Raw genomic sequence first — 11,348 nt, 5'->3', positions numbered from 1 at the left:
GCGTGAACTTCTACACATGACTCCATCCTCCAACAAAACTCCATAAGTCACTCATTATTCCCGTCCTGCTATATGGTGCAGAGCCATGGACGCTGACATCTGATGAGTCGACGTTGCGAGTTTTCGAGAGAACAGTTCTGCGAAAGATTTATGATCCTTTGCGCGTTGGCCACGGCGAATATCGCATTCCATGGAGCGATGAGCTGAATGATATACGACGACATTGACATAGTTTAGCGAATTAAAAAAACAGCGACTACGCTGGCAAAGTCATGTCGTCCAAATGGACGAAAAGACTCCAGCTCTGAAAGTATTCGATGCTGTACCCGCCGGGGGAAGCTCAGGAAGAGGAAGACCTCCACTCCGTTGGAAGGACCAGGTGGAGAAGGACCTGGCTGCCCTTGAAATATAATTGGCGCCACGTAGCGAAAAGAAGAAACGACTGGCGCGCGGTTGTTAACTCGGCTATAATCGCGTAAGCGGTGTCTACGCCAATTAAGAAGAAGAAGAAAGTAAGTTGTTGTCTTTGGTAATGTGTTGAGTTACTTTAAGTCCAGTTAAGTGATTGGGATGGGAGTTCCTTTGACAAACTTCCTAGAGACTCGACAATAAATATTATGGTCTACATACGATACCTTATGATAACGAACTTCAAATAACCCTTGCATAGAAGGGAACCACATATCCAGATTTTCGCTAGAATTCAAAAAACCTAGCTTAACTTAAGTCAACTTAAACTGATTTAACATGTTGCCACGGATATTTAGTCACATAAACAGACAATTTATATTCAAATGGCGTAGAGTATGTATGTACATATGCATGTCATTCCAATCGGTTTCCATGCAATTATGGTTTTGTCAATAAGAATTTCACTGCTCGAAATTACGATGCATTAAACTAATTTCTCCAGTCTGCAGTCTGAAAGTGAATCCTGAACGTTACCACCGAATTTCCGCATCACATTTAGCATTTGAAATGCTTTGCTGGGCTGTTGAGGATAAAAATTTATTATCGCGCTTCCCCAGTATATATGCAAAAACGGAATCCGTTAAAGAGTTAATGTTGAAATCGAGTATACCCATTGTGAGTGCAGTTCTTGTGTAATAAAAGTCATAAGCAATAATAAAAGCAAAAACCAAAACATTTCAATCACCAAAAAAAAAAACAAAAACGCATCATTAAAACCATGAAGTATCATGCCACATCATATCTCGAGAATCGCATCTTCGATCATCGTCTGGTCAAAGACAACCTGCTGGACAAGTGGCCCACCGAAAACAGCACCGTGCACGAGTACATTGAGCGCAAGGACCACAGGAATCTGGCAGAGTCATATGTATCGCATAACATTTGTATCATATTCATACCATATATAGTATACTATATAGAAACCACGTTATCACCCCCGCATTATAGAAATATGTTTTCGTTGCTCACCCCATACACTGTAGCTTCAGTTTATTGGCAGTGAAAATATTTTTTTGTAGTTTTCAATTTCTGACGATTTTCATAGTTTAATTTTGTTGTTAGAAAAATCATCAGTTTTTTATTATCCTTTGTATAAAATTGTTTTGTACTTTTGTTAGTTGAAAAAAATTGCAAAAAAATTAATTAATTCATTAAAAATGAGCACGAAATTTGAACAAACTGTGATGTATTCACAATTGCAGCCATGGAGTACGGCTGGTGCGCCGCCTTGCATGGAGCCTGTCTCGGGACCGTCGGTGCCACCGCGTGTTGGCATATCTTATCAGGTTAGCTCGGATACGACCCTCGTTCGCTGCATTTTATTTATTTTTGATTTTTTGTTTATTTTTTCCCCCGAAAAGACCAATCATCCGCATCCATGGCGACCGACATTGGCGTACGAAATGATTGAGGTCAAGAACTTAGCTGAGCAACCAGTAACCAATCAGTTAGTTAAGCCGTGCTTTTCACCCTCCGGCATGACTACAGAGCCCATGAACTTTCCCAACTTAGTGACGGGTTTCGAACGCAATCCACAGCATGCTGCGCGTGCGGCGCTCTTCACACGCTACACCAACAACGAATGGGTTAATAGCAATCTTACCAAATATGCCGAATCCAATATAAATCGGTGAGTGCTGGCAAATAAATGGAAATTAAGTTGATATCCAAAATTAACGAACAATTCTTAACAAATAGTAATCAATCGGAGCGCTTGCGTAACGATGCCGTGCGTTTAATGCGCGAAACCGATGAGAAGACTTCGCAAGGGCAGCGTGATGCCGGACGGCGTTTAGGTGAACGCATAACGGACGTAACATTCTGGCGCAACGAGTTGAATACCGAGCTGGATAAATTGGTTTCGGAATCTGCGGCGATTTCCGACCTAAAGCGCCGTTGCGGCAAAGCCATGTTGGACTTAGAGGCGCCTCTGCATATAGCGCAGGAGTGTTTGTATCATCGTGAGGCGCGTGCGGGTGTGGAGAAGGTGCATGACACGGCTGAGAAGGCACTGCTGTTAGAGATCGATAATATAAGAAATTCGCGCGATAAGCTCAAGGAACTACATGAAAAGGTAAACTAGTAATATGACCGTTATTTTCAACGAAATCAATTGCAAAAGTTTTTCTAGATCACAAGACAAGCTAATGACTGCCGTGCCGCTCAGCACTTGCTGGAGGAAGATGTCGCGCACAAAGAGTCAACACTAGGTATTGACTCCGTTTGCCACCAGTTGAATAATTATAGCCGTGGTATCACGTACTATGGCGGCATTGAAAAATACGATCCGAGCATAAGCACACAAGAATCGTGGGCTGAGGCGAGCAGTCAACGCGTTAGCAGGTTGATTGTGACTTTTAACTATTTTCTCATTCAATTATCTTACGGTTGTGTCTCACAGATCTCAAGCCGAGCGCGCCAAGCTCTCTCAACTACGCAGCGATGCCGAAACTATTGTTAATGCCATCGCTCAATCCGTCTGGGATCATTGGAGTAACACGAATAATGCTTTGGATCGTCGTGCACAAGAGATGAACGAGTCCAAGAATAAGATACAGTTACATTTGCATAAGGTGCAACAGGAATTATTCGATCTGGAAAAGCACATTTTCTTAATACAAAAAGCGATACAAGATAAATCGAATCCTTTGAAGGTCGCACAAACGCGTTTGGAAGCGCGTTCACATCGCGAAGGCGTGGAGCTATGCAAGTAAGTAAATATAAAAGAGTTGGGACTGTGAGGGAATTATGCACAGCACTAACAAGGAAATAGGTTATTGAGAATAATAGGGTCATATCTTCAAAGCATATGTACATACATACATATGTATTTAAAATCATGGACTTTGATTAAACATCTTTCTTATTTTCTAGGGACTGGGCTCAATTGCGGCTGGTACAAGAAGTACAAGACATACAAGATACCGTTAAAAATCTGCATCACAAGTTGCAGGAAGCTGAGGCTCAGCACCAGAACTTACTAAAAACCCGTTCCACACTCGAGGCGGACTTGCGACGCAAAGTGAATGCCTTGTTTATAGATCGTGAAAAGTGTATGGGACTTAGACGCTCGTTCCCCGTAAATAATTTGATAAAATATTAAATTGTAAATGTTGGAAAAATTGTTAGTTTGTAAATGCAAGTGAATAAGTGGAAAATTCGAGGTAGTTAAGAAAGCACATAAAAAAGTGCTGGTCCATTTATGTCAATTAAAATTAATAGTAATTATTTGCGAAAGATAACTAATATTTGATTTCGGTTACAAAAAACAAAAAATACGAGTTTTCAGTTTGTTTACAAAATATCGCTAATTGTTACTCTTTCATGACAAGAGTGTTAAACAGCTGATGTTTGTTTACACATTGCGAGGCTCAGTGAGGTGAGAGAGCGAGTTTTAAATTTGGAATATGCAAGCTAGTAAATATAATAAATAATGAAAATATTAGTAATACTAAAGATTTAAAACACTGGAAACTAAATATTTAAGAGATCTTAATTTAAAAAAATTAATAACAACAAATCATGGTATGCAGAACCTCCCTGTATCATGATTATAACTCCATATCAGTTTACGAAGTAAGGCAACACTGCCATACAGACAAATCGAATAGCACAAAAAGTGAAAGTAGAAGTTCCGTTATTTGTTGAGCGGAAAATTTTAAAAAATTTAATTATTAGTTTTCAATTTATGTTTACTAAATAGTGAAAATTGAAAGTGAATTATTGATATTGACTAAGTCCAACATTATTAGCTTCATTAAATCAGTATAAGTTCAGCCGATTCGATAAGTGTATGCGTTGGTGATTCTATTATTTTTCGGTTTTGCAAATTTTTGCTCAATCAATTCAAACTTGTCAACATATATACACACAAAACATTAATTTAAATATTTTTGTAGAATGTAATATTTTTGAATTATTCGTGCATAAATGCATTTAAAAATATTAGCAAATAAAACATATACGCCTAAAAGTATGCTATGTTTATCTTGTAATGTTGCCATATTGTTTTTTAATATATTTGTTTTAAAAGTGCACATTATCCGACTTAAATGCGAGTTAAATAAAAAGCTTGTTCTTTATTAAGATTTGCTAGAACATAATAAAGTTAATTATAGTTAAAATTGCAAATATCCATAAAGATAAATAGTTTTTCATGTGAAAATATAATGCTTGTCAAATCATTCCATTAAAATTCCCCCGGCCTGTGTGGCACATGCAACACTTGCATTATTGCGGTAACATATGTGTGTGCAAGTCTGCTGTCAGCCAATAAACAGCAAATTTTCATAGTCCCGTTGCCGGCAATTGTGAAAAATTAATATTTTACGGAATTAGTGAAGATTGTTTAAAAATTAAATTGTGATTGCGCGATTAACAAAGTACGGCAGTATAAGTGTTGATTCGGTAAGTAAATATATAGTTATTAAATAGTTGTAATCAATTATTGTGCCTATTGATTGTTTCCGTTTGATGAACATACATATTTTTTTTTTTAATATTTCCAACACCACACGAATTTCGAGTTCATACTGCAATTATAGACACATTTTACAAATTATCCATTTTATATATGAATATTTTGCAAAATATTACACTAAAGGAGAAATTACCTTAGCGAAAACTATTCTTTGTCTGACGTGTCTTTATGTGCTTCTTATTGGTATGTGCGTACATATGTACTTACATGAATAGTTATGTGCTCTGCAAAGTACCTTATTAGACAGTTACTCTTGATATCATTAAATAAATACATACATACATATCTATAACATACTTGACTTTAAGTATGAATAAGAAAATTGAAATATACTTTGAATGATAGTTACAAGTGATCTTAAATAAATATAAAATTCTTGTCGTAAATTATGAAAAAACTATTAAAATTAAATATTTAATTATGCGCTACCAATTAAACTTTTCATTGTTCTGGGCTGGCAATTAATTTAAAAGGAAATTATAATACCGTACACATATTTATACACCTAACATTGTAAGAGATCCTCTGGCTCTTGCAAGACCGTTGCACGGAAGGCAAAATACTATACATATTTATTTTTTCGGCCGTTGTTTAAAATTATTTGTGAACCGAATTGGAAAATTTGCCAAAATACATATTTTTATATTAATCCAACGAAAGAAATATTCATTCTGCTAAATATAGAAAATCATAAGCGAATTATATGTATATTATAAAAAATGAAAGATTTATGTAATTGCGATGCACCGTTTCAGTAGCTACGTCAACATGCGTTTGGCAATATTTCTTGTAATATTGTGCATTTTCGAATATGCGGTCAGCGTTGACCACACTAATTTCAAGACATGCGAACAAAGCAGCTTTTGCAGGTAATTAAAATGATTGTGCATTTCTTTTATCGTCAATTAATCATTAATATGCTCTATTTATAGGCGTTGCCGCAATGTAAAACCAGATAATCCTAAATTCGCTTTGGTACCTGGTACGCTCAATACATACTCCGATTCTATAACTGCGGAACTGCAACATAAGGACAACAAGCACATCTTTTCGCTGAAAATAGAAGCCTTGGAGGTAGAAACACTATTTATTTAAATTTGTTTTTATTATACCTTGAATTGATTTGATGCTAAAATCTCCGAACAAATTTTTCCAATTGGACCGCTATAGCTGTAATATAAATTGACAGATCAAAATTAAATTTTTGACAAATGTCAAGCGTATTATATATTCGTCCAACCGAAGTTAACATTTTTTTTCATAAACAATTATCTCTTAACAGCTGGGCAATACATTCCGTTTGTTAGTGGATGAGAAAAATCCCTTGAAGCCCCGCTACCGTGTAACAGATGCACTCAAATCGGAACCGAAGCCTGGCAGGTATGTTTTTGTGTACTATAACTCCAAATACCCTTAAATTAAATTTTCTTCATTTCTTATCGTATAGCATTAAGGTACAAGAGGGTGAAGCTGAATTCACCATCACATCGGGTCCCAACAAAGCTGTGGTCAATGCCGATCCATTCCGTGTTGATTTTTATCAAAATGACGTTCTCACCGTCTCGGTTAATGCTAAGGGTCTTATGACTTTCGAGTATTTGCGGCCGAAACCACAGCAACCAGCTGAGGGTGCTAATGATGCTGCCGCTAATGAAGTGAAGGAAGCGGATGAAATTACAGATGCTGGTGCATGGGAGGAGAACTTCAAATCACATCACGATTCCAAACCATATGGACCAGAAGCAATTGCACTCGATTTCACCTTCCCCGAAGCAGAGGTGCTATTTGGTTTACCCGAACATGCTGACTCGTTTGCCTTAAAATCCACATCTGGCACAGATCCTTACCGATTATATAATACCGATGTATTTGAGTATATACTCGATAGCAAGATGGCCTTGTACGGCTCGGTGCCGGTACTTTATGGTCATGGGTAAGTTTTTTTTTCTTTGCTTTGCCAAATAAAAAGCGCGTGTTAAAGATTTAATTATTTTATTTAGTACTCAACGCACTGCGGGTGTCTATTGGCAGAATGGTGCAGAAACCTGGGTTGATATATACACTGCTGAAAAGAATGTTGTATCGTCGATCGTCAACTTTGTCTCAGGTAAGTTAAAATCCGTATATGTGCGAACTAGTTACTACTTTTTGATGTATTCTCTTGCAGGCTCTCGCAAGTCGGACCCACCAGCGGCGCACTTCATGTCTGAATCCGGTATTATAGATGTATTCGTTTTGTTGGGCCCAACGCCACTCGATGCTTTCAAGCAATATACGGCACTTACTGGTTCCGCACCTTTGCCACAAATGTGGACGCTGGCTTATCACCAGTCACGTTGGAATTACAATAATGAAGGTGATGTTGCTGACGTGTCCGCCAAATTTGATGAATATGATATGCCAATGGACACAATGTGGTTGGATATTGAACATACCGACGGCAAGCGCTACTTCACCTGGGACCAGTTTAAATTCCCCAATCCACTGAGCATGGTTCAGAATTTGACTGCCCTTGGACGTCATTTGGTGATCATTGTGGATCCACATATAAAGCGTGATACACACTATTTCTTCCACAACGATTGTACAGAACGTGGTTATTACGTAAAGACGCCGGAGGGCAACGACTACGAAGGTTTTTTTAATGTTGCGCATTATTTCATAAACATGTAATACATATGCTTTTTATATAGGTTGGTGCTGGCCCGGTGCTGCGAGCTATGCGGACGTCTTCAATCCTGAGGTGCGTGCCTATTATGCTACTCAATATTTGCCAACAAATTTTAAGACTATTACCACCGATGTCATGATCTGGAATGACATGAACGAGCCGTCGGTTTTCAATGGCCCCGAGGTGACTATGCCAAAGGATATGGTGCATTATGGCAATTGGGAACATCGTGATGTACATAATATTTATGGACACATGTATGTGTTGGCCACATTCGAGGGATTAATCGGTCGCGATCCAAATCAACGTCCTTTCATATTGACACGCTCTCATTTTGCTGGCACACAACGTTATGGCGCCATTTGGACTGGTGACAATATGGCCGAATGGGGTCACTTGCAGCATTCCATTAAAATGTGTCTATCTGAAGCTGTTGGTGGTTTCTCTTTCTGCGGTGCTGATGTCGGCGGTTTCTTTGGCAATCCTGATGCTGAATTATTCGAACGTTGGTATCAAACCGGCGCATTCTTGCCATTCTTCCGTGCGCACTCACATATCGATACAAAGCGTCGTGAACCGTGGTTGTTCACCGAAAAGACACGTCTGATTGTACGTGACGCTTTGCGTAAACGTTACTCATATTTACCGTTATGGTACACGATGTTCTATGAACACGAAGTGACAGGCGAACCTGTCATGCGTCCCCTACTGGCGCATTATCCAACGGATAAAGAAACGTTTGCCATTGACAATGAGTTCCTCTTGCAAGACCGCTTGCTTGTGCGTCCCGTTATGGATCAGGGTGTTAAAAAAGTGAATGTTTATTTCCCGGCAATCGATGACAAAAAGAACGGTGATGTATGGTATAGCGTCGACACATTTAAGAAATACACTAATGTTGGCTATGAAAGCATTTCCGTCGAAAGTGATACGGTGAGTGGGTTGAAAGTCTAATCGGGGTTGCGATTTTTTTTTTTTTCAAAATTGTTACGTTTTATTTTCTAATACCGATTTTGGGATACAAAATTTATTAATTAATTAATAATTTTGAAAAAATTTTCAATTTTTGGTTTTTAATTATTATTTTGAAATAAATTTCTTTAATTAATTTTCTTAAATACATTTTTATTATATTTTTTGCTTTAATTTTTTATAATTTTTTTTTATTTATTTTTTTTAATTTATTTTTAAAATTTAAAATTTTTTTAATATTGTTTTCTAAAACTTTAAAAATTAAGTGTTAATTTATATTTTTTAATTTAAATGCATTTTTTAAATTAAATTTTTAATTCTTTTTTATTTATTTATTTTTTTTATTTATTTAAATTTTTTTTTATTTTTTTTTTAATATATTTTTTTTTAAATCTAGTTTTGATTTAGCTGTCTATCTTAATTTTATTTTAAATTTATTATTTAAATGTATTTTTGTAATTAATTTTTTAAATGTGTTTTTTCTAACTTTTTTTGTAAATGTTAAAAAATTAAAAATTACTTTTAATTAACATTTCCGGGATTATAAAAATAATTTAATTTAAAAGTTAATTAATTTTTTATATATTTTTTTTAATTTTTTATGTATATTTTTTTTTAATTTTTTATGTATATTTTTTTTAATTTTTTATATATATTTTTTTAATTTTTTAATTATTTTTTTTTTTTTAATTTTTTAATAATTATTTTTTTTTTTAATTTATTAATATTTATTTTTGAAATGTGTTTTTTTTTATATTTTATTATATGTATATTTTTTAATTTTGTTTGTTTAAATTTATTTTTTTCTTTAATTTATTTTATTTTAAAATATTTTTAAAATTATTTTTCATAATTTTTTTCAATTCCTTTTTAATTTTTTTATATAAATTTAATGTTTTTTTTTTATTTTTTTTTAATCTGAGATTCTCGTATATTGTATTGAATTTTTATTTTTCTCGGAATTCGAGTTTAAAAATTAAAAAAAAAATGTTTAATTATGATTTCCGGTATTATAAAATGTGAATTATTTGCAACCCTGGTGCTAATAATACAATTTCTTGTAATATTACTCATTTTCTCTTTAGATTCCTGTATTCCAACGCGGCGGCACCATTATACCGAAAAAGGAACGTATACGCCGTGCCGCCACACTCATGAAGAACGATCCATACACCCTGGTTATATGTCTTAATCGTGCGGGCAAAGCCGAGGGTACACTCTATGTGGACGATGAGAAATCTTACGATTATCGCAATGGCGTATACAACTATATCAAATTCAATTTCGAAAATAATAAGTTGGATGTCAATCCAATAGGCAAACTCAAATATAAGACACCCGCTTGGATTGAGCGCGTGGTCATAGCTGGTCTGGAACGTGTGCCCAAGTCGGCCACACTTATTATCGATGGCATTTCGCAACAGCTGGATATACTCCCTCACGGCGAGGCTATAGCCATACGCAAGCCGGGCGTTTCCGTGCAACAAATATATAATATTAGACTTAACTATTAAAATTGCAAATAAGACAGTATACAATAATATATTATATGGGAGCTTAATGTTCATTAAATAACGACACATTTCCAAGCAGCGTAGCGCAGCAAACCCGTTTGTACTCTTCAATTGACATTATTTTATTTTCTGCGTGTTTTTAATACTAACCCTTAGGCACTTTTTATTATGAAAACTTAAAAAAATAGCAATAATTTGTATAAACAATTGGTGAATGTATTTTTGTATGTCGAATTTTTAAATTCCAAACAAACTCCGTGTTTCAAAAGTATAAAAATAAAAATGGCATACAAATTTGTCACAGCGAAAAATGTTGTGTTTCATTCGATTTCAATACAAATTTGAAAATAATGAGTGTGCGTTCACACCCTGTATGTTTGTGGCGCAACAATTGGTTGCAACATACCGACTTTGTGTGTTTTTGTCCGCACGTTAGCGCTTGTAACGGTATGTTTAGTTGTAATGCGTTAAGCGCCACCCTCCATTGAGAAGTGCTTAAGGGTGGTCATGCAATTTTTAGCAGTTGTTGTGCGGCTTCTGTTATGACTTATGGGGACATGCGCCGAAGTGTCCGTTTTTATCCGACAAGGAGAAATTAGCGCTGATTTCTTGCCGTCGTTTCGCTGTGCTATTTCAGTTTTATTTATGCGTTTGAACAGAGAAGTCGTTATGCCTCTTGTTCAGGCGGTGGGTAGGTACACGTCAATCTCTGAGGTTGTTTTTGTCAATAAAGCTTTGTTAATAAAGGCAGTGGACTTGTAAATCGAGTCAGTTTGTTCATTAGAACTGCGTCATGTTTTCATAATTCTCTCTAGTGAAGATTGGTCGTTTATGTTGTAGTTACATATGTATGTTCCTACAGATCCTTCCCATTTTTAGCATTAAAGAGCTTGTTTAGATGACAAATAATAGAAGAAATAGGGTTAATATTTCTTTCTTAAATCTCAGTTAGGGATCCCCCGCATAAGAGACCTAAACTAGGAAATCACATAAGCTATACTCTTATATACATATATTTTTGTATACATATGTACATAGAATACCTTCTTTATTATGATAATATATTAATGTTGGGAATATATATCTTTTTTTTTTTATTTTTTATTTAATTAAATTTTTTTAATAAATTTTTTTTTTAATTAAAATTTTTTTAAATTGGTTTTATTTTTTATTTTTTTTTTTCCTTTTTATTCTATTTTTATTTATTTTATTGTTTTTTAATTTTAATTTAATTTTGTTT

General features: G+C 35.1%; 2 protein-coding genes across 4 annotated transcripts; both read left to right on the top strand.

The window, feature by feature from the left end:
- The first annotated feature begins 871 nt into the window (after positions 1-871).
- LOC105228798 (tektin-3) lies at positions 872-3,713 on the top strand. Of its 2 annotated transcripts, XM_049455369.1 has the most exons (8): positions 872-1,086; positions 1,196-1,339; positions 1,674-1,757; positions 1,833-2,101; positions 2,170-2,545; positions 2,603-2,814; positions 2,873-3,181; positions 3,346-3,713. In XM_049455369.1, the coding sequence occupies exons 1-8, from the start codon at positions 979-981 to the stop codon at positions 3,572-3,574; spliced, it is 1,731 nt and encodes a 576-aa protein (XP_049311326.1). In that variant the 5' UTR covers positions 872-978; the 3' UTR covers positions 3,575-3,713. The 2 variants fall into 2 exon arrangements, with proteins under 2 accessions (XP_049311326.1, XP_011207075.2); XM_011208773.3 differs by lacking the exon at positions 1,196-1,339 and having other exon boundaries at positions 877-1,086.
- Positions 3,714-4,708: 995 nt separating this feature from the next.
- Positions 4,709-10,419, top strand: LOC105228793 (neutral alpha-glucosidase AB). Of its 2 annotated transcripts, none has more exons than XM_049454403.1 (9): positions 4,709-4,878; positions 5,710-5,820; positions 5,884-6,025; positions 6,234-6,331; positions 6,399-6,884; positions 6,952-7,058; positions 7,119-7,586; positions 7,645-8,555; positions 9,680-10,419. In XM_049454403.1, the coding sequence occupies exons 2-9, from the start codon at positions 5,720-5,722 to the stop codon at positions 10,106-10,108; spliced, it is 2,742 nt and encodes a 913-aa protein (XP_049310360.1). In that variant the 5' UTR covers positions 4,709-4,878; positions 5,710-5,719; the 3' UTR covers positions 10,109-10,419. The 2 variants fall into 2 exon arrangements, with proteins under 2 accessions (XP_049310360.1, XP_049310361.1); XM_049454404.1 differs by having other exon boundaries at positions 4,717-4,878; positions 5,707-5,820.
- Positions 10,420-11,348: the final 929 nt, after the last annotated feature.

This window comes from Bactrocera dorsalis, chromosome 4 (genome assembly GCF_023373825.1).
Source record: "Bactrocera dorsalis isolate Fly_Bdor chromosome 4, ASM2337382v1, whole genome shotgun sequence".
Classification (NCBI taxonomy): Eukaryota; Metazoa; Arthropoda; class Insecta; order Diptera; family Tephritidae; genus Bactrocera; species Bactrocera dorsalis.
This window is presented reverse-complemented; position numbering and strand designations above follow the sequence as displayed.

Excerpts from the sequence above, each read along its gene's own strand:
- LOC105228798 (XM_049455369.1), top strand. The coding sequence starts at position 979 with ATGCTTTGCTGGGCTGTTGAGGATAAAAATTTATTATCGCGCTTCCCC. Across the intron at positions 1,087-1,195 it reads TGAAATCGAGTATACCCATT|TATCATGCCACATCATATCT; the intron begins GTGAGTGCAGTT and ends AAAACCATGAAG. Across the intron at positions 2,815-2,872 it reads AGCAGTCAACGCGTTAGCAG|ATCTCAAGCCGAGCGCGCCA; the intron begins GTTGATTGTGAC and ends TGTGTCTCACAG.
- LOC105228793 (XM_049454403.1), top strand. The coding sequence starts at position 5,720 with ATGCGTTTGGCAATATTTCTTGTAATATTGTGCATTTTCGAATATGCG. Across the intron at positions 6,026-6,233 it reads TGAAAATAGAAGCCTTGGAG|CTGGGCAATACATTCCGTTT; the intron begins GTAGAAACACTA and ends ATCTCTTAACAG. Across the intron at positions 7,587-7,644 it reads GGAGGGCAACGACTACGAAG|GTTGGTGCTGGCCCGGTGCT; the intron begins GTTTTTTTAATG and ends CTTTTTATATAG.